Source organism: Propithecus coquereli, unplaced genomic scaffold (assembly GCF_000956105.1).
Source record: "Propithecus coquereli isolate 6110/MARCELLA unplaced genomic scaffold, Pcoq_1.0 Scaffold442, whole genome shotgun sequence".
NCBI classification, from domain to species: domain Eukaryota; kingdom Metazoa; phylum Chordata; class Mammalia; order Primates; family Indriidae; genus Propithecus; species Propithecus coquereli.
The window spans coordinates 578,654-599,723 of NW_012150197.1; the positions used below are offsets into that span (position 1 = coordinate 578,654).

The following is a 21,070-nucleotide window of genomic DNA, read 5'->3' on the forward strand; positions in this document are numbered from 1 at the left end:
GTGGGGGTGGTGCCTGTGACTCACCAGCAGTGTGTGCTGGGGGCCCCCAGCCTTGGATGGGAGGGACCTAGCCGCGGAGGGGAGGGTTCCTGGGCCCCCAGGTTGCTCTGGATGTGTCTGGAGGCAGAAAGAAAAGGCCGCACTTCCCAGAAAGCATGTGGGATGCGGCGGGGGAGGTCTGGCGCGTCCCCTCTGGGAAATCCCCTGGCAGGGGAGGGGTGAGGCCTGTCTGAGCCAGCCGGGTGTGTCCTGGGCACTCCCTGGCCCTGCCGCTCCCTCCACAGCGTCCCAACCGGAGTGGAACTGGGGGTGTCACTGAACTTCGGGGGCCCCCACCACGTGCCACAGCCAGTGGGGCGCCTCGCTGCCCTGGCCGGCACGGACCATCTGCAGCGGCCCTCGGTGCGGTGGGGGTGTCCTCAGTCCGAGGTAGGGGCCCGACGGCGCCCAGAAGCCTGAGGAACTGGAGCGGGGCTTCCTGCCCACCGTGTCCCGCCGCGCGCTCAGAGTAGGCGCGCAACGCGGGCACAGCCAATGTTATGAAACAGCTTTATAAAAAACTTTTAAGAAGCTTCCCTTGAAAACATAAAAAGCTGCCTTAGGGGCAACGCCAGCGCCGACGCGGGGACGGGCTGTAGGATGCGTAAGGGGGCGAGGGCGGTGCTCAGCGCGCGGGGAGGAAGCGCGCGCGGACACTCCGCTCCAGCCCCGGCAGCCGGGCCGCTCGCAGCGCCCGCAGCAGCCGCGCCAGCAGCGCCCCGTCCCGCGCGCCGCGCAGCTCCGTGAGCCGCCGCCGCAGCTTCTCCTGCAGGGCCGCGCGGCCGCCCCTCTGCGGCGACGGGTCCCACCCCGCCGGGCCCGCGAGGGCCTGCTGCAGCCGCTGCAGCCTCTTGGAGGAGACGTCCTGGAAAACCACGAAGTCGATGACAGCGCGTTCGCACTCCTCAGTCCCTGCAGGAAGGTCAGGGTGAGCGGCGTGGGTCATGTAGCCCACAGGCACTGGCGGGGGCCCTGGGAAATTCACAGAGCACAAGGAATCCCTGCGCACTAAACCAGCGAAATGTGAGCCACCTGGAGAGTACAGCAGCAAGCGAGGGAAGAAATCAGCAAGCAGGTGCAGGATGTCAGGACAGGCGCTCCCGCCAGGGCGGGCAGGGCAAAGGTGCCCGGGCAGGAGAAGCTGGGCTGGGGCGGGCAGGGCCACTACAAGGAGTGAGGAGCCACAGTGGGACTGGACTGGGCTGACCTGACACTAAGAGCGTCACCTCCCTCTGCCTAAGCGCCACTAACTATACTCTCTGGACCTCAGTTTCCCAATGTCAGAGGCAGTAGCCACCTTCCTCTGACGCTGCCGGGAGGGTTGGGAGAATGTGCTGAAGCCACCTCCCCGGGGCTCCCCAGGCGAGGCTTGTCCCTGGATGCTAACCCTCAGCCACCCTGAAGGGGCTAGACTCTGGGGAACCCCGGACCCACAAATCTTCCACAGGCCCTTAACAGAGACTACCAGGAATGCCCCCTACTCCAGGGCTAGGCCCTGCCTGAGGGCTGGGAGGGGGCACAGGCTGACTCACCAGCCCCCTTGGGCCCCGGCTCACCTGGCCCCTCCTCGCCGCGGGGGAAGCCAGTGCAGCTGGTGCACAGGGCGTCGTGGGAGGAGGAGCCCGGCACGTTGAGGGCCAGACCCAGGGCTGTGCAGTTGCGGTGGGGCTGGCAGTGCTCTGAGCTGGAGCTGCTGGCGGAGAAGGTGCCCGGGGGACACGGCTGGCACTGTGTGTTCCGGCCGGGGGTGCCTGGCGGGGCGAGAGGAGAGTAGGACAGGATCACGGAAGCTGAGGTGTCCCTGCTCATGGCTCAAGTCTGTGACCAGCAGCTCGACCCCCGCAACGCACGCCTCCCGACACCACTCCTCCTCTAGGTTCCCCTCCTTCCCGCGGCGCCCCCTCCAGACGCCCGGCACGCACCCAGAGCGGTCACGCCGGCGCCGGGCGGACACGGCGCGTGCTCCAGGCAGAAGCCAGCGTGCGCGAAAAAGCCGGGGCGGCAGCGGCACGCGCGGTTGTGGGTGGCCTGGCACGGCCGCGCCTCCTCCTCGCGCTCCCCGCAGAGGACGTTGCAGTAGCGGCAGCGCTCCAGGTAGTTCCAGAACTGCGTGTAGTGGCGTGGCGGGCACGCGCCGCACGTCGTGGGGCTGTCGCGGCGGCACGGCTGCTGCACGAAGGTGCCCGGGGGGCACTGGGCGCACGCCAGCCACTCTCCCGTCTCCGCGTCGCGCCACGGGTAGGTGGGCGCATCCGCCGCCCCGCGCACAGCCAGCGCCAGCAGCAGGGAGGGCAGTGCCCACGGGGGGCACAGCAGGGACGGGCCCAGTCTCTCGCGCACTCTCATGGTCTTCGCCGGAGCAGGGAGAATCTCAGCGCGAAGACAGGGATATGCCCAGCCCACAGACGCACCGCCCCCACGACCCCCAGCTCGCCCGGAGTTGGGCCCCGAAGCGCACCCGAGCGCGGGCCGGCGTCCCGCCCTACCTGCCTTCGCCCCACGCACTCCAGCTCCAGCAGCCCGGATGCGTTTCATACCCGCGGGCGGGCGGAGCGGCCTTGCCACGCCCCCTGCAGGAGCCCCGCCCCTCCCGGCAGCCCCCTCCCGCCCCTGGCTCCACCTCTCCCCAGGGTTCAGTCCAGGGGCAGTTCTGTGAGGGGCCTTAGCAGTCTGGGAACCGCCCTCCCCAGCACGAGGAGCAGCTCTGGCAGCCCAGGGTGGAAGTGGGGGCGCCCAGGGCTCCGCCGCAGCCGTGAGGGCCCAGGGGAGCCCAGCGTGGACAGAGCATGCAGGGCACTGTTCTTGCAGGGCAGGGCGGGAAGGGGACCCACAGGCAACACCCATCCCTCGCTGCACCCTCAAATCCTACCACCAAGCCCGAGCCACACAGACGCTGTCCTGGGCACTGCCACAGCTTTATTAGCGAGCCCTGTCCTCTAATTAAAAGTGGGCACATGGGCACACGGGATCCCCTCCTTCCTGACTGGGGGCTCAGCTGAGATGCCCCTGGGGCGCCACTCCTCAGCCAGACGCGGGGGAATCTGGGGGAAGCACCTTCGACAGCCAGGGCTTTGCAGGCCGAGGTCCTGCCCACAGGGATGAACCCTGGGCCCTGTCTGAGGCCTGCACTGGGCCTGGCAGGCGGGCACCAGGCCCTGTTGGGTGGGCTCAGCCACGCCAGAGCTGGACAGGCAAGTGCCACGGCAGGGGTGACCCAAGGGTCTCCACGAGGGCTCACTGGGGCTCTGGCCAGAAGACCTGTGTGATGCTCTGCTTCCTGCAGGCGGCGTGGCAGGCTGGGCACGTCCTAGAAGCCTGTGGAGACACCCAGATTGCTGGACATGTCTGCCAAGCACCACCCCCGGGCTGAGGGCCTGCCCCAGCCCCCGAGCCCACCCCCGGGGACGAAGTCCAGCAGGGGTTACTGGGGGCCAGGTGCCAACCTGGAGGTGCCGCCGCCAGCAGGCCTGGCAGCGGTGGAAGTCACAGGAGGGGCACTGGAAGAGCACCACGTCCTCTGCTCCGCAGCCCCGGCACAGAAAGCCTGTCGCAAGGGGCCCCCTGGGAGCACCCGCAGCCTGCTGCTGGGTGCCGCCTGTCCCACCAGGCTCACCCCGCTCAGACTGCACGTGCCCGTGGGGCTGGCTGGGCCCTGCGGCGGCACTGTCAAGCCCCAAAGCCCCGGCTGGCTTCTGTCTAAGAAAGGACAAGATCTTGCTCTGGGTCTTCACAGGTCTCTCCGATTGTGCGGGGCCTGGAGACAGAGAAGCGAGTCCAAGGGGTGCCCGGTGTTTCTCTGCTGCCCACCCCCAGGGCTGCATGGGATGGGGGTGTCAGAAGCACTTGGGCACCCCCCTACCTGGTTGGGGAGGCCCCTGGGTGAGCTCAGGAGGCGCAGTGGAGCTCTCTTCCTGGGGTCCCAACAGCCCCACGCCTGTGCCCAGGGAGGGCAGGCCGGTCAGGTCTGTGCAAGTCTGCAGGAAGCGCTGCTTGTGGTGGGGACGCACGAACATGCCAAACCCTGTGGGGAGCTTCACTCAGACCCCAGGACAGCACCCCACGCTGTCCACTTGCCCCCAGTGCCCGATCCCGCCCGCTGCCCCGGTGTCACTTGCTGTGCAGCAGGGGGAAGTCCTCGGGCCTTGCTGTGGTCAGGGCCGCCAGCACAGCCAGCGCCTTGTCGAGGTCATCGTCCTGTTTGTAGGCTTTCAGTGCTGCCAAGAGCTGGCTACAGCCTGCAGACCCCAGCGCCCTGCGGGCATCTGCCAGGTAGGCGCTAGCGGCAGGCCGGCCCCCGGATCCCACTTGTGGACGGCTGCCACGGTCTGCTGGTGAGACCGGGAAGCAGCGTCAGGGGCCAGGGACCCAGACGGTGCCACACACCCCCACCCCCACCTCCTCCCAGCAGAGCCCTTCGCGCTGCTCAGGACACCTGGGGCTGCGGAACCAAGAGCAGCCCCTGCCAGGCCTCCCCTCAGTGGTCTGCAGCTCCAGCGGTGGCCCTGGTTCAAAGACTCTCTGCGGCCAAACGGAAGGGTGGGCCTCCTCAAGGACTGAGGCCCCACCCAGGGTCTGCAGGCCCCACAGGTACCTGTGCCCAGCGGCCTGGTGGACAGGTGGGGCCCACCCTGGTTCAGGTGCTCTCTGGGATCCAGCTGCGTGGCCACAGCCTCGGACAGGGTCAGCCTGGAGTCAGGCTCCCTCCCTCCTGAACAAAACAAAAACACCAGGAGCCACACCGCTGGTTCCTGGGGATCTGGAAAGTTCCCTGGGGTGGAGGCAGGTCTGGCTGGAGGGCCTCACAACCCCCTCAGCCTGGAGCAGCAGGCCCGACCCTGCTGCCCTGTCCTGGGGACCTTCTGCTGGGCTGGTCACTAGGAGGCCCAGGAGCAGGCGCTCCCGCCTCCGGGGGTGCCAGGTTCAACTCCAGATAGCGACAGAAACAAGGAGGGGGCAGGTGTCTTCCGGTCCAAGACCCTGGCCTGTGCACGTGACTCCCCAGGTGAGTCTCTCCTCGGAGACCTGCGCCCTGCGCTGTGCGCGGCGGGGAGGACGGACAGGGCCGTGCGGGGGCGGGGGCAGGCTGTGCACAGTAGAGGATGGACAGGGCTCTCCCCAAGTGATGCTGCCTCACAGTGGCCCTGATCAGCCGGCTCCACCACCCCAGAAACCTCGGTGCCACCCTGCCTTCTGGGTCTGAGTCTCAGGGTCCCACCAGCGGCCCCCCTCACCGCTGAAGTCCAGGGCTGGCTGTGCCGGCTGCTCTCGGGAAAGGCTATGCTCAGGCCGGTAGCCGCAGCCTTGGCCCGTCAGCTGGACGCACAGCTCCTCGAACTGCTGCTTGTGGTGGGGCCGCACAAACTGGAAGAAGCCTGTCAGGGAGGGGGTGTCTGGGCCTGTGGGCTGGGGGCTCTGAGGACCATGGGCCACCCACCTGATGCCTTCTCTAGGGAACAGGGACAACCTGGGGCCCCGGTGGCCCTCCTGGCTCTCCCAGCAGGCCCCCACCCCACAGCCATGGTACTGTCCCGGGCGGGCAGCCTCTGTGGGCTGTGGCACCTTGGAGCAGGCTGTGCTTCTTGGGGTCCTCGGCAAAGAGGGGGCCGAGGCAGGCTGCCAGGGCTGCGAAGTCGTCAGAGCCCTTGTAGTCCTGCAGCGCCCGGGCGAAGGTGTCAAAGCTGGCCTGGCTCAGCACCTGCTTCACGGCCACCATGAAGAGCCTGGCTCTGCCCACCTGGGCGCCAGCCGCCACCGGCTCCTCCTGCCGGACACAGGCCGGAGGCTACCGTCAGTGCCGGCCTCACCGGCCCAGTCCTGGGCTGCAGAGCTGTGCCGGCCTTCCCTGGCATGTCTGGGGTTCCCTGGGACAGTGGGTAGCCATGCGAGGGGGGCGCTGCCGGATAAGCCCCAGTGACGGGGTGGGGCTGGGTGCGGACCCGCCTGGGGTCACACGGAAGGCGGTCTGGAGAGGCCAGCAGGGAACCCACGCACGACTTCAGGGTAAGGTGGCCCTGTCTGCGCTCCACACCCCTTGAGAGCAGCGAGTGAGCAAAGAGATTTGTTCCCCTCAGGCTGGGAGCTCCCGTGGGGCCCATCTCTCTGCTCCTGCCTCAAGCCCCTTGCCCCAAAGCGGGTGCTGCCGATGCTTGGAGGACAACAGCTCACAGTGAGGGACTCAGCACCCCACTTCTGCACACCCCAAAGACCAACAGGGACAGTCCAGGAACCCCCCAGCCCTGCCCCCCCAGCAGCCAGCGCACTTCCCGACAGGCCCAGCCCTCCTGGGCACCGCCTGGTCTTCCCAGAAGGCAGGGGACGTGGACAAAGGATGCCACGCGCGGGGCTTTCCAGCAGGCAAGGGCTTCCTGCCTCAGGTGCCACCCGAACGCTTTCATCTGAGGCTGGGAGCGGCTGCACCTCCCCACGTGGGGCAGGTCAGTGTCCGCTCTCGAGTGAGAAGCTGGGCCAGGCCAGCACTGCCCATGACAGCTGAGGAAGCTGCAGCCGGCTGCAGGCCCTAAACCAAACATGCCCAAGGCTGGGCCCAACTCCGGCCAGGAAGGACGCGGGTTCCTAAGGCCCGCAGAAGGACCTGCAAACGCTGAGCCCTCGGACCACGTCCACTGCATCAAGGCGTGGAAACCAGCTCCTGGAGTGGCCTCCCTGGGTCTAGCCCAGCCCACACCCCTGCCTGGTTGGGGGTCACAGTTCATGGGCGCCAAGAGCCAGATCCCCACAGGCGTCTGGGTGGCCAGCACAGGCTGCAGGGTGGCTCACGTACCGGGTGGCGGACCAGCCTGACTTTCCTCCTCCCTCCTCTCTGCTCATCTGCCAGCCTCTTCTCACACCGGGCGGGCAAGGCGGCGCCGCCGTGTGCCTGCGGAGGACACAGCTGTGGTCCCAGTCCACACCTTCAGGGGCCTCGAAGCCCCTGTGACGTCCGCCTGGTCCAGGGAAGATGGCACCTGGGGCCCCAAGGAGCCTGGACGGAGGTCCCAGGTGGGGACATCAGAGTAAAGCGCTGGGGGACAGTGCCACGACTCGTCCCCCTTTCCAAGTTACGCCACCTGCCCCTGGAAAAGCAGGTTCGGGGAGGACAGTTTCATGATAACTGAGGGGACGGACAGGGGACAAAGGCACTGTCAGCACCTGGGGCTGACTCCAGGGTCACAGAGCGGAACGAGGGCAGGAGGCGGGGAGAAAGCTTCCGGGCAGGCCTCGGAAATTAAGGGCTTCTGGGGAAAGGCCCTGGGGAGAACGAACCTGGGGTCCCACCCACAGTCCAGGCCTAGGGAAAGGGTGGCCTCAGGCACAGGTGTCGGGGGGCTCTAGACCTTGAGTGGACTGGGCCAGGTTGACCTGCAAGAGCATTGCGGGGGACACCAGCTGAGGGCCTGGGTGTACTGCCTGGGACCAGCAGCCTGGGGGGCAGAGGGCGCAAGGCAGAGGGCACTCGGGAGAGCCGGGCAGTGCTGGAATCCCCGGCTGCCCAGAAGGGGGTGTACAGGGGTGAGTGGGGCAGTGCCTGAGGCCAGACGGATTGTTTCCACCCACAAGCCTCCGCACCTCCTCTGCACCAGGGTGGGCCTCGTCCCCAGGCCCCGTGGCCCGCTGCTCACTGTGCTCCAAGGCGGCCAGCAGCCCTGTGGGCCTCCGCTCGGTGTGGACTGGCTCCTGCTCATACTCCACACACAAGCTGCTCTCGGGGTCCCCAGCAGCTGGTGACCCTGAGTGAGCACCAAAGTAAGCAGCCAAGTCCACGGGGAAGGCCCAGCCTGGGGGCAGCCCATAATGCCAGCTGAGCTGCTGCCCCCACCCTGCACCTGCCCCGCACCCACCTGAGGGCCTCTGCTTCAGGCTGGGGACGTGCAGGTCCAGGCTCTTAGCTTTCCTGGTGGAGAGGGAGGGGCCCGGGTTCTTGGCCACCCTGGCAGCATCTTCCTCCTCACCCAGACTCGGGGCCACAGCCCGGGGCGATGGCGCCGGCATCTGCAGAATCACAGGGTGGGTGGGGCCCCTGCCTGTTTCTGGCTCCTCAGGGGACAGCACCCGGCCCCCTCTCTCGGCAGGGCACGACGGCACAGCCAGCTGGCACTTGGGAACTCACGGTTTTCTGAGCGACACGGAAGAACTGGGCCACATCTCGGATAACGTGGCCAAAGTTTTCATACACCTTGACGTAGGGACGCACCCAGGAGGGCAGCTGGGCTCTGGCATCGGCGTAGGCAAACCTACAAGGTGGGTGTGGCCCTGAGGGCTGCAGGGCCGCACCTGCCCCGCAGCCCACTTCACAGGGCTCGGCTCGCCCAGGTGAAGAGCTGTCCCACCACGGGAGCCCCCAGGCTGAGACCCCACAGGGCCAGAGACGCTGCTAGGAAGACGGTGGCAGCCCGTGGGTCCAGAGAGGGACTGCGCCCAGTGAGGGGCTGCAGGTGTCCACACGGAGCCGCACCTACACCTGCACTCCACGCACCTGTGGTCACAGAGGAAGACAGCCCCGTAGTCCTGGCGGTGCCGGATCACCCGCCCGATGGCCTGGTTCACAGCCCTGGATGCCTGCTGACGGTACCACTCCTGCCCAGAGAGGAACTGAGGGGGCGAGGGGGCTCGGTCGTGGCCCTGGGTCACAGGGGGCTGGGGGCGTGGTCGTGGGGCGCCTTTCCCACATGGCCAGCCTGCGGTAGCTCACCTGGACCCCAGCCCTGCTCTGACCCTGCATCTCGTCCAGGAACTGCATCTTGAGGACAACCCGGGGATCCATGCGTGGCGGGTATGGGAGGCCTGTGACCATCACACCACGGCCATTCATGTCTGAGAAGTCCAGTCCCTCGCTGGCCTAGGGGACAAGCCAGGGAGCTGCCTGGGAGCAGTGGGCACTCTGCTCCCCTCGCTGCCTACATCCGAGCCCAGGGACCTTCCCCAAGGGTCCGTCCACGCCTGACCCTCATAGCTGCATGGTCCTGAGCAGGGCAGAGGCGGAAGCCCCATCTTGACTCAGGCCCCACTCGGAGTGTACGTCTCCCAGAACAGCGTGGCCAACTCTTACACGCCAAGAACGTCCGAATGCCAGCCCGTGGCCTGTGAGTGGGGGGCCTAGTGCCCAGCTGGGGCCAGCCCCACGCAGCCTAGGAGTGCCACTCCTTCCAGACCGGTGTGTTGGATGTGGGGCCCAAGGAGGGGCCCAGGCCTGTCCTGCTAGAGTCTGCTGATGAGGGCACAGGCAGCCAGCCTGGGGGACAGCGACCGCACAGCACGCACCTTGCCCCGGCACACTGCCAGGAAGATGGCTCCGCTGGACCCGGGGGAGGCCACCCTCTCGTAGTAAGCACCGATGACCTGCAAGGAAAGGTGGGTTAGCCCAAGCTTTGAGCCACCACCAGACCCTTCCTCCTCCTTGAGCAAGACCCTGGATCTCGTTCTCCAAGACGAGCCATCGTCCCAGCCAGGAGGGCCAAGCAGGGCTCTAAAGGTTCTTCGTGGCACAGATCCCAGCCGACCCATACCTGACGCCCAGAGACCACTCAGTGTTTCCCAGAAAACATGGGACCCCAGGGCCAGGGTGGCTTGTAGGGGCCTTGCTCTGCTGCTGGGCCCTTAGGCAGGAGGGGCGCCTGCCGTTGCCAGCACACTGGGGTCAGGGAGGAGACCCAGGGCCCCAGGGAGGCCGCCTGGAGCTCACCTCCGAGAAGCCGCCCTTGCTCCTGGGCTCCACGAACACCGGCTTCAGCGCTTCCACCTTCCTGGCCAAGTCTCGGGCCTGTCGGGGGGCAAGGGGAAGGCACAGGCGCCTTCAGGCTCGGTCTCAGCAGGCAAGGGCTGCGCTCGCAACCTGCTTTGTGCTCTAGCCCTGCCCAACCACCCTGCCCATTTGGGGGGCTCCCCTGCCACCCCCTAGGAGGACACACAGGGGAGACACACCCGCCAGAACTCCAGGCTTTTCTCCATGACGGGGTAGGAAGGGAAGAAGACCAGGAGCCCATGGGGCACCACGCGGGCGATGTTGCCTGGAAGCACCATGGCTGTGGTCAAAGCAGGGTCCAGGGGTCCACAGAGGCCCCACTGACTCTCGGGGGGACGGGGCCCAGCACAGGGACGACGGGGGAGCGAGGGCTTCCTGTAGGATGCGGCTTCCATGTGAAGTACTCACCCAGAGTCTTCCCCAGGGAGGACAGACACTCCTCAGAAAACCTGCACAAAGCCAGGGAGGCCGCTGCCACGAGGGCCCTGGGCTGGGCCCCCACAGTCCCGTCTCCTCGCCCTGCCCAGGCCCCCTTACCGTTTGTCGAAGGCGGAGCTCAGCTGGGCTCCGTCGGGGCCTTTGGGGATAATGCCCACCCAGATCTGGTGCTGGTCGATGACGTGGGGGTTCTCCAGGCAGATGGGGAAAGGGCTGAGTGTGGCCAAAGGGAGGGGACAGTGGGCAGCAGCACAGAGCACTACAGCCCGCGAGGCCCAAGACCCCAGCGCCCAAACCAGTGCACCGCACCCCCACCCAGCTGGCGTCACCAATGTCACCAGCTCTTAGGCTTCTAGCAGGGTATGGCCCGTACATCTGCATCTCCAGGGCAAAGGAGGACACAGGGGCCAGCGTGCCGCTGGTGAGGATGAGGGTGCGGACACCCTGGCGGACCAGCTCGCGCATGCTGTGGCCGGGGCTGAAGCACCAGTAGCTCAGCACCTTCCCTGCGGGGGGTGGGAGGGCGGGTGTGAGGGTGGGACGGGGCCCTGACCACCTTGCTGGCCGCCATCCTCTCCACCCACCAGCATCAAACGAGCAAGTCACCGGCAGCCCCTGGGCCCAGTGTGCGTGGGTCAGAACAGGGGTCTGCCCTGAGCCCGAGCCCAGACTGGAGCTGGGCCCTCCCTCGGGGGTCCCAGGAGCAGAAGGCCGGCACCAGGCAGACGCCAGGGGACACTTCCAGAGAGGTGAGGCGCCCCCAACCCTGAACTCCCGCGGGAACTGTGCCGTACAGCCCAGGGCACGAAGCCCACCCCACGGGAGCACACAGGAAGGAAGCAGCGTGCGACCTCCTGACGTCCCAAGCACGGATTGCGAAACGGGGAACGCGGTTCCCAGACTCTCCCTGGAGTGGGACGTCTGCGCAAGCCGCTGTGCTGCGCCAGCAGGAGAGGCCTCCGGGCTCCGAGGGCCTGCCCGTTCCTAGAAGTGCTTGACCGTGGCTAGGGGCCCGCCGGAAGCTCCGGAAATTAACACTGCACAAGCAGGATGACGTGAAACGTGGTTCAGGGACGACGGCCCATTTCCTGAAAGGGGCAGAACCACTTCCACGCTGGGATCGGAGCCGCCCGGATGAGGGGGAGACCGGGGCTGCTGCCAAGCACAGGGCGGCGGGAAGAGCCCACCCCACGAACGCATTTCCTACGAACACCTGCCAGGGAAGCCACGTGACTTCAGTTCACCAGTGCTGCCAGGGGAGCTCTGGTCCCCCCTCTCCAGGAGGGACGCTTCCTACCGGGAGAGGCCTCGTCACCCTCCCGGCCCTTCCCTTCCAGTGTCCGCACACTCCACCGGCTGCTCCTGCTGGGGCCGTGCTGTGCCACATGCCGTGGGTCACAGGCAGCCTGAGGAAGGACATCCGCAGCGGGGGAGGGGCAGAGCCTGGGGGAGGGGCGCCTGAGCAGGCGAGGCGGCCACGCTGGTTCCCACGAGCGAAGCCCTGCTCTGACCTCTGACCACCACCCGCTGGGCTGGACACCAGGCAGGGTGCGTGGGGCCAGGTGCACCCTGGAACCGCAGTGCTGCGGACACCGAGCCCAGGGCACAGGCACAGACCCTGTCCACACAGCGTCCCCAGTGGCAGCGACTCTGAGACACTGAGAAGCAGACGAAGCCACCGTGGCACGTGGAGAAGGCGGGGCTCGGGGCCCGTGTGCACAGCAGGGCTCAGGGGTGCACCCTTCAGATGGGACCCCGAGGCTCGGCGGCCCCGCAGCACAGCACAGAGTGGACGAGAGCCCTGCCTCGCGGTGCAGGTCCCTGCTGACCTGCCCTGGGTAAACGAGTGGCTACCGGCAGGGCCAGGAGGCCTGGCCAGGCCCCGGCTCTGCCACCAGCCACGTGACTCCGGGCAGGTCCCGGTGCCACTAGACCTTCTCCAAGGTCTCTCGCTCAATTAACTCTGACTTCCAGAGGCGGCAGGAGGAGGCCCCCTGGGGAGGGCTGGCCACGGAGAGGAGACCCGCAGCTGAGCGGCAGTGCACGGCCGGCGCTGTGGTGCTGCGGGTGCCCGCTGAGTCGGGCAGGTGTAGCCTGTACCTGGCTTCCTGGGGGCCGTGGTGCTCCAGGAGTCTGACCGCGGAGCCGCCCTCCGGGGACCGGCGTCGGGGTGGATGTGCACCTGGAGGGAAGCGCGGACGGGTGTGCTGAGGTCCCATGTGTCCTGCAGGAGGCCCCTCCCTTACAGGCTGGGGACCCCCAGCCTTGTCCGCTTCCTGGAGGCAGTGCCTACCTTATAGGACTGCAAGGCCCCCAGCCCTACCCCAGAACTGGGGCCGCCCTCGGGGGCATCCACACTGAACACGATCTGAAAGGCAAAGAAAGCGCGACCTACGTCAAGGGCCTGGGGGGGCACAAAGCCTCTTCCTGGCGTGCCCAGGGACACAGAGGCTCCTTGGCCCAGCACACGAGAATGCCGGGGCCGCCTGCTCTCCTGCCGAGTCTCCCCACATGGCAGGTCAGACGGGCACCCGAGGCACCATCTGCTCCGCCGGTCATGCAGCCGAGGTTCCCTCGTGTGACCCCAGATGTGACCCACAGGCACCGCCTGAGTGACCCCAGCAGGTTCTCTGGGAACCTCCCACCACCACGACATCCATGCGTTGGAAGTGTGGCAGCCCTGTGGGGCCTCCTCCAGTTAATCTAGGAATTCAACGCACTCCCGTCGGAACCGCTGCAGGATTCTTACAGGAAGCGAACCAGCCCAGCCCAGAGCTCACCCGGCGGAGAAAGGCCCAGCGAGCTAAGGGGCAAGGAGAGGGATCCGTTCTGGCCAGTGTGTGCTTTGACTCGCCAGAGAACTACAGCAGACAAGAATGCAGAGCAAACCGCTGCCGGAAAGATGTATACCTATTATGGGCCATAATAATTAAAGATTAAAAACAAAGTCTAGCAGCTGTCGGGCGTGGTGGCACTCGCCTGCAGTCCTAGCTACTCAGGAGGCTGAGGTGGGAGGATCGCCTGTGCCCAGGAGTTGGAGGCCAGCCTGGGCGACGCAGGAGAGCCCGTCTCCAACAACGGAGCAGGTGCCCGATTGACAGAGTCGGGAAAAGTCAGTCGCTTAGTCAGTTACACAGAGCAACTGACTGGTGCTGGAAAAATAAAAGACTTCTGTCCTCGGCATCCCTCACAGATGACTTCAGAAGGATCAGAAGGCTCGGTGCAAAGTAGCTAACCGGACAGTGTGGTGTGGAAAAACCCACGAGGCCAGGCTTGTCACCTGGGGCCAGAAGGCTCGAGCCTACGGGACAAACGCCCGACCAGGAAGCCTGTGCACCAAACCCAGCGTGAAAACGGAAGAGACAACACGGGTTCACGCGCGGGTTGACGGAGTTCACAAAGAACCCTGCAGACCGCAGAGAAAGACAACCCACGCGCTAGGAAGGGGCACAGAAAAGGAACCACAAATGGGCCCGACATGTCACGAGGCCACACAGAACACAGAGACCACACGCCCTGTTCTGCCCGGCCGACGGGCCCAGCGAGCAGAGAGTTCTGGGGTCAGCCCAGCGGTGCCAGCAGGGAAACACGTTTGCCGCGGGCTCGAGGAGGCGCTGCTGGGACGGTGACGACCCAGAGTCACCCACAGGAAAGTGGTGAAAACCAGAAAACACCCACGAGCAGAGCATGCCACGGTTAACAGAGCACTCAGAGAGGCTCGCGGATTTGTGCACACGGACACGTGTGTACTATGCGTGTGCTCGGGGATGCGCCTCGGATGGGGCGTAAGCACAGGAGACAGAAACTTATGTAGCCACTTTCACCGTCAAGACAGCCAACGGGCTTTGTGCTTCAGCAGAGCCCTGGCCCGCAGGGACGGAGACAACAGAACCAGCTTCACGAAGCTGCGGAGCCCGGGCGGAGGCCGCTGGGGGACAATGGCTTCCTTCACCACCTCCCGTGCCTCAGCCCCAGGCGCCCTCACTCCGGACTTGCGGGAGTCTTAGACAAACCTGCTTCCCCGCCCTCCCCAGAGTCTCCCCAGCAAGGGCTGCCCGCAGGCTGCCTGCCCCTCTGGTCTGGGCCAAGCCCTCATGTGCTTCCAGGCTGGCCTCCAACTGAACTGTACGTCCCCACGTCCTGGTCCGGGGCTCTTGTCCCCATTCTACCCAGGGGACACCTGCCATCCCCTGGCCCAAGGATGAGCAGCTACTGCCCTGGGCGCACTGCCCACACCTGCCCAGCACACCAGGTCCCGGCAGGAGCGCCGGGCAGCTGCGTGTGCTCAGCAAGCAGTGAGGGATGAGCAGCTGCTCAGTCCCGTGTCCTCCAGGCCGGGCAGGGGCTGAGTCACCTGCCAGGGGCTGCTTGGACCACAGCCAAAGGAAACTCCACACCGACCGGGTGAGCGGGCGTTTTGGCTCCAGAGAGTGTGGAGGGAGGAGGAGGAAACTCCACAAATGGGAGCCTGGGGAACCGCATGGGGGTGAGCCCTGCGGGCAGCAGCGCCTGCCTCACCTGGCTGTGGGCCGAGGCTGGCCTTGGAGCCCAGCAGCAGCACCAGAGACGGGAAAGAGCGGATTCCCTGGAGCTGCTCCCGCCGCAGCGGCCTGCTTAACCGCAGGGACGATCAGGACACAGAAGCAAGGCCCACCGGCAGGAGCACAGCCAGAGGGGTCTGGCCCTGGACACCCACTGTCCCCTTGGGGAAGAGCTGGGAGGACAGAGCGGTGCTGTCTTTCCAGGCCCGATCCCTTCACAGAGGAGGAGACGGAGGCTGAGGTGGCTGGAGCGGCTAAGGTCGAGGAGGCCGCACTGGCTGTCCCAGGGCCCACGGCTCCATGCCCATCAGCAGGGACACAGCGGCCACGCCAGACACAGGCTGGCCACGGACCCCAGGGCTCTAGCGCTGCCTCCCTCCCTCCCGCGTGAGCCCTGCGCAGGTCCGGCAGACACTGGCGGAGCCACCATAAAGCTGTGCAGCTCCTGCCAACCCCTCCATGACCTCGGGTAGCCTGGAGGTGCACAGGGTGGGAGGGGAGAACCCCATGAAGGGGTGCCGGCAGCTGCTGATGGTCTCACACAGCACCACACATCACACGGCTTCCCGGGCCTCAGTTTCCCCAAGGACCAACAGCCCCACAATCAGGATTCTTGAAAGTCTGCTTCCGAAAGACCCCCAAGGCTCAGGAGAGACGCCTGTGCCCAGAGCACCCACAACTGGGCTTGCCTTCAACCAGCTAGCCGAGCAGCTTCTGTTGGGAGAACAGGCGCCGCCACGAGCACGTGGGCTGAGGGCGTGGCTCAGCTGACGTCCCACAAGGGAGGGGCAGGAACGTGGCCAGGGAGAAGAGGGATGGCCTCTTGCCCCTCTTCCTCGGGCTTGCAGAGCAGAGCACAGCACCGCAGGGGCCCCAGTCTTTCTGAGAAGCTATCTGGGCAGGCACCTGTCCCCAGACCGCTCCTCACCTGAGCCCAAGGCAGCTGCTGGGCCTCTTGTCATCAGTGGGGCCCTCCTGGCCTGAGGCACCAGCAGGGTGGGGTGGTTCCCTGGCCCTCCCTGCCCTGGGGGTTCTCTCACCAGCACCACCCTTCGGGACTGGCCAGACCTGTCCCACCCGGCCCAGAGGCTAAGTAGACTTACTACGGGAGGAAATGAGTCTAAGGTTGTTCTGACCTGGAGCTCGTGGGGGGGATGGGGGGAGTGTGCTGTCCCAAGGGGAGACTCAGCGCCCAGCACAGCAGAAGGAAGCACCTGCCCAGAGGGCCGAGCAGGCCCTACCTGGATGATGTCTGCCAGCTTCTGCAATCCAGCCGTGTTGGTGAACGCTCCGGCGCCTGTGGGGGCAGTGGGGGGCTGACATCCTGACCACAGGCGGGGGGGGCCGACCTGGCCATGCCAGCCACGAGCCAGCTGGCCTGCACTGCCCAGCTCTGCCCAGTGGGGTGACCAGCTTCCCCTTCCCCTCAACCCCGCGTAGAATGCGGGATCTGCTCTTCCCAGCGGTCAGGGGGAAGCCAGACAGAGACGGGGCCTCAGGGGTCTGTGGGCTTGACAAGAGGCTCCGTGGTCAAATACATGCCGGAGCCCCTCCCCGCAGAGCCCAGGAGCGCAGTGAAGACCCCGCTAGGTCCCACCTCCTACCTCCCAAGACCCCACTCTGCAGAGAGGCAGGTTGCACAGAGTAGGCCAGGGGAGGCTGCCCGGGGAAGCCCTCTGGACCTCATGCTCTGAACAGAAACGGGACTCGCGTGGCAGGCAGGAGGAGCCGACGGGACCAGGGACCACGACCCACCCATGCCTCTCTGGCTGCTCTTCCTGAAAGGGACTAACTGGGACGAGGCTGCAGGAAGAAGCTGCAGCCGCAGGACTGGAACATGCTCTACAGTGGCCGCCAAAGGGCACTAAGGCCTCCGCGCCCCAGTCAGAAAAGGAGAGCTCTGCAGGCCGAATCCCTGCTCAGGGGGAAGGGGTGCGGCGACTGCTGACGGCCCACCACCAGGTGCCACGGGGCGAGCCGTGCCAGCTGCCCAGCACGGAGAAGCAGCCTTATTAAAGGCCTGCACCCGAGACTCACGTCCTGCCAGGTGCTGGATGATCTGGTCCAGCGAGTCCAGGATGCAGCCCTTGGTCTGATGCGTTATCTGGGCTTCGGCAAACAGCGCGAAGATGTAGCTGCAGGAGGATGGAGAGAGCTCAAGCCTGGGAGGGGCCCAGCTGCGGCCTTATAAGTTTCCTTCACTCAGAAACGAACTCTGAGCCCCCCAGGAGAAGCTGAAGTCAGAAGCGAGAAGCCTCTGCCCTCAGGAACCTCCAGGTGGGGAGAGATCGTCCAGCACAAGAACCACGTCCCAAGGAAGACAAAGCACCAATCACACGGGAGTTGTCAGAGGCTTCCTGGAGGCGGTGGCTCTGGGGAGGGTCCCCAAAAGCTTTGGAAAGTGAAAGGGGGAGCAGAAGCTCCAGGAGGGGTCCTTGGGAGTGCAGGTCAGGGGCAGGCTGAGGAGCACCTGCCGGGGTCAGAGCTCGGGGGGCAGCCGGGCGCTCTGGGGAAAGGCAGGCAGCCCAGGCCCCGGAACAGGCTCTGCCCTCGACTACCCTGGACCTGGGTCCCCAGCAGAGGCCCCCAGCTGTGAGCCTTCAGCTGCCTGCAGGACAATATGCCCTGCTGCCCCCGGCTGCAGGGAAGACTGGAGCCTGCGGGACGTTGGGAATACGCTGGGCCCGCTGGGGTCTTAAGATGTAGGGGGACGCTGGTTGCTGGTTGTCCTAACGAGAAGCCTGGTTCTCACCGGCACCTGCACTGCAGACGAGGGCCGGGGGAGGAGGGCTGGCAGGGGGCTCGGAGTGGGAGTGTGTGCCCCCCTCCCACACACACAGGTGGGCAGCCCCTCCCAGGTCTAAGCGTGGAAAACAGGCCTCTCTGGCAAGGGAAGGCCCAGGACAGGGCAGCCAGGGCCCAGGCATGGAGCGAGGACAGAGCCCACATGCCCACTGCCTGTCGCAAGCTCCAGGCTGGTCGCCTCTCCCCTCACCTCCCTGGCTTGGTGACGCCACTGTTGTCTCCAGGCAGCTCGACAGCGTCGATGGCCCCCTCCAGGCGAAGCAGGATCGCTGTGGGCAAGGGGGCGTCAGGGGAGGCCCCAGCGGCCACGAGGAGGAGGGGAGGGCGGCACTTACTCTTCAGCTTCGCGATGTCTTCCAGCTCCACGTTCAGCCCTGAGCGAGAGAAAGCAGCAAATGCACAACCCTGTAGCCGTCTAACCCCCCAGCCGTGTCCTTGGGAAGCAGGACTCCCAGCGTGGAGGAAAGGACACAGGCGTGAGAGAGAAGAGGTTACCTAGAATCCTCGCATCCAAATCTGAATCAGAAACAGCATGTGAGCCCAGCAACGCACACAGGAACAAGCCCTGCACACGGACGTACTTCCTAGCTCTGCCCACTGAAGACAGCGATCGACCCACTGCGGGTCTTAAAACACCTCCTCCCAAGAAAAGAAAGCAAGGCTTGCAGAAGACTCGGCAACGCAGAGGGGCGCGGAGCATCCTGACTCCCGGGCAGCTCTGTGGCTGCCAACCACCCTAGCCGTGCCGAAAGGGTGCGGGTGATGAGAAAACACCCGAAGACAGAACAACTGAGCTTTAACGTGGGATTTGCAGTGGACTGGACCAATCGTATGTATTTAAATGCACACAGTCAATGACGGTATTTCAAAAACTATTCCCGTCCTGAAGATGACAACGAACCAAACTCCCAAATTTGAAAACTGAGAAAGTAAAAGGGGAAGAAAAAATCGGCCTTAATATTTATGCTGCTTGTCCTGTGTGAGTGGTACCACCACGTGGCTGATGCAGCAAAGAGTATCTTCACAAATCATTCCTGCTAACGTCTCCATCCTGCAATCCCCAGATAATGAATGAACGCAGGCACTGAGCAGCCGCAGTGTTGCCACCAGGAAAGCTGTGAGCCTCCTGAGGGAGGAGACGCCTGCTCCGAGCCTCTGAATCCGTCTCTCGGGGCACAAGACTCGGAGGCACGCAGACTGTGCCACAGGTGCGGGCAGCAGGCTCGGGCTCTCTGTGGTCGATGGCCTGGGTCCTTCGACAAATACAGTGTAAGGAAAAGAACAGAATGTAGATGAAAACTGCACTTCCAGTCCCGAGCAAGACATGGTGGGAAGCACATCCCGCCACAGATCCCCACTAATCCCAACAAAAATCCCTGCACTAAGCAACTAACGGAAGACTCCGGAAGGCAGGGAAGGCGGTAGGCAGCGGTGAGGGCCCTGGGGGTGGGCTGCCTGCTTGCTGCATGTTACATAACCTGGCCTAGGCAACAGGAACCTGGCAATCTGCAGACACCAAGACACCAACAGGCACAAACCTAACAGAGCCAAGAGGCCCACTCTTTCTAGCCAAGGGACCAGGGAGAGGACAGAAGTGCAGCATGGAACTCTTTTGGTCATATCCGCCCTACCCACTCCGCACAGGCACTGTAGCGTGGAGACCATCCACCCGTACTGAGCAAAGAGGTGGTGGGAAGAGGCAGCCGCCCCTCCCAGATGAAGAGTGTGCTGGGGGGCTGTCCACAAGAGGAAGGTGGGGTGAGGGATTCTTTACATCTGCATGTAAAGTCCTGGGGACCTCAATGCCTCACTGAGGGGGCCGGGTGTGAAAGCTCTGAACACTGGCGTGGACACCGCCCAGACGTCAGACTGGCAGGCGGACTGATAAGTACGGCCCCGCAAAGGTTAAACTGACATTCGAACCACAGCCCACCCGAGTGAGCCAGGATGTGCTTCTGAATCTATGCAGACTGCTTGCTAAAACAGATTCAAATAAGAGCCACAATCTCAACAAAGTACTCAAAATATCCAGGATGCAACCCAAAATTACTTGTCATAAAAATAAGCAAAAAGACACAGGAAAATCTCAACTTGAAAGAGAAATGACAATCAACAGATGCCAACACGAAGATGACACAGATGTTACAATTATCTGACAAGGATTTTAAAGTAGCCATCAGGTGGAGTGGTGGCTCACACCTGTAAAACCAGCACTTTGGGAGGCCATGATAGGAGGATCATTTGAGACCAGGAGTTCGAGACCAGCCTGAGCAAGAGCAAGACCCCATCTCTACAAAAATCACAAAAATTAGCCAGGCATGGTGGTGCACACCTGTAGTCCCAGGTACTCGGGAGGCTGAGGCAGGAGGATGGCTCGAGTCCAGGAGTTGGAGGCTGCAGTGAGCTGTGAAGACACCACTGCATTCCAGCCTGGGCAACAGAAAGAGGACCCTGTCTCCAAAAAGAAAAAAAAAAAAAAACCTCACCATAATTAATTTTAAAAATTGTAAAAAATTAAGCAGCCATCATAAAAATGTTCCAACAAGCAATGATGAACACTCTTGAAACAAATGAAAAACAGAAAGTCTCAGCAAAGAAAAAGAACATATAAAGAAGAGCCAAGTAGGAATTTAGAACTAAAAAACAACAGCCAAAATTTAAAATTCAGTGGGCAGGCTCAGGAGCAGAATGGTAACGGCTGAGGAAACAGCAGAGAATGCACAGACAGACCTATGAGATCATCCTGCCCGAACGACAGAGAAGGTCGACTGGAAAAACAGAACACGCAGATCCTCGGGGACCCTGGCACAACAGACCAGCACGCCTGTCGGAGTCCCAGAAGGAGATGAGGAAAAGCACCGGACTGAAAAAGTATTTACAGAAATAACGGCTAAAAACTTCCCCAACCTGGCAAAGGAACTACAGTTTCCGAGGCTGAGTAAACACCAAAAAGGATAAACCCAAAGAATCCCACACCAAAACACATCACAACAAAACTGCTGAAAACTGAAGGCAAAGACAAAAATCTCAAACTTAGAGAAAAATCATGCATTAACAACAGGAAATAACCATTTGAATGACAGCACATTCCTCATTTGAAACCAAAGAGGACAAAAGCCAGTGGAACATTTTTCAAACGCTGAAAGAAACAAGACTTGAACCCAGAATTCCACATCCAGGACAAATATGCTTCCAGAATCAAAGTGAAATAAAGACATTCTCAGATGAAGGAAAACTAAGAATTTGCCACCAGTTCTTTCAAAAGAATTATTAACCATAAATAAATGGTAAGTATGTGAGTGATGCTTACGTTAATTAGCTTGATTCAACCATTCTACAATGTATACTTATTTCAAAACATCATGTTGTATACCATAAATATATATAACTTTTAGCTGTCAATTAAAAAGAAGAAGAAAGGCCGGGCGCGGTGGCTCACGCCTGTAATCCTAGCTCTCTGGGAGGCCGAGGCGGGCAGATTGTTTGAGCTCAGGAGTTCGAAACCAGC

General features: G+C 63.6%; 2 protein-coding genes across 2 annotated transcripts in view; both read right to left on the reverse strand.

Annotated features, from left to right (window-relative positions):
• Nucleotides 1-664: 664 nt before the first annotated feature.
• On the reverse strand, nt 665-2,425 carry TNFRSF6B (tumor necrosis factor receptor superfamily, member 6b, decoy). Its single transcript, XM_012654604.1, has 3 exons — nt 1,962-2,425; nt 1,596-1,790; nt 665-951 (listed from the first exon to the last, which is right to left on the reverse strand). Exons 1-3 carry the CDS (start codon nt 2,383-2,385, stop codon nt 665-667), a joined length of 906 nt encoding a protein of 301 aa, XP_012510058.1. The 5' UTR covers nt 2,386-2,425.
• A 519-nt stretch (nt 2,426-2,944) lies between these two features.
• Nucleotides 2,945-21,070, reverse strand: part of RTEL1 (regulator of telomere elongation helicase 1) — a 33,361-nt gene continuing 15,235 nt past the window's right edge. The window contains exons 11-35 of the mRNA XM_012654603.1: nt 17,898-17,936; nt 17,753-17,831; nt 16,795-16,892; nt 15,999-16,054; nt 12,510-12,584; nt 12,317-12,398; nt 10,590-10,722; nt 10,316-10,429; nt 10,187-10,227; nt 9,958-10,043; nt 9,719-9,796; nt 9,298-9,375; nt 8,729-8,875; nt 8,513-8,628; nt 8,147-8,270; nt 7,878-8,028; nt 7,606-7,766; nt 6,821-6,916; nt 5,599-5,800; nt 5,271-5,411; nt 4,631-4,747; nt 4,155-4,367; nt 3,899-4,060; nt 3,483-3,793; nt 2,945-3,354 (exon numbers count right to left, since the gene is read on the reverse strand). Coding sequence (XP_012510057.1) covers nt 3,274-3,354; nt 3,483-3,793; nt 3,899-4,060; nt 4,155-4,367; nt 4,631-4,747; nt 5,271-5,411; nt 5,599-5,800; nt 6,821-6,916; nt 7,606-7,766; nt 7,878-8,028; nt 8,147-8,270; nt 8,513-8,628; nt 8,729-8,875; nt 9,298-9,375; nt 9,719-9,796; nt 9,958-10,043; nt 10,187-10,227; nt 10,316-10,429; nt 10,590-10,722; nt 12,317-12,398; nt 12,510-12,584; nt 15,999-16,054; nt 16,795-16,892; nt 17,753-17,831; nt 17,898-17,936 — 2,981 coding nt within the window. The 3' untranslated portion in view covers nt 2,945-3,273. The remainder of the gene's footprint in view (nt 3,355-3,482; nt 3,794-3,898; nt 4,061-4,154; nt 4,368-4,630; nt 4,748-5,270; nt 5,412-5,598; nt 5,801-6,820; nt 6,917-7,605; nt 7,767-7,877; nt 8,029-8,146; nt 8,271-8,512; nt 8,629-8,728; nt 8,876-9,297; nt 9,376-9,718; nt 9,797-9,957; nt 10,044-10,186; nt 10,228-10,315; nt 10,430-10,589; nt 10,723-12,316; nt 12,399-12,509; nt 12,585-15,998; nt 16,055-16,794; nt 16,893-17,752; nt 17,832-17,897; nt 17,937-21,070) is intronic.

Bases quoted from the DNA above. Each gene is read 5' to 3' on its own strand.
- TNFRSF6B (XM_012654604.1), bottom strand. From the start codon at position 2,385: ATGAGAGTGCGCGAGAGACTGGGCCCGTCCCTGCTGTGCCCCCCGTGG. The intron at 1,791-1,961 runs GTGCGTGCCGGG...TCGCCCCGCCAG, and splicing joins CGCCGGCGTGACCGCTCTGG to GCACCCCCGGCCGGAACACA. The intron at 952-1,595 runs GTGAGCCGGGGC...ACCTTCCTGCAG, and splicing joins CCGCGGCGAGGAGGGGCCAG to GGACTGAGGAGTGCGAACGC.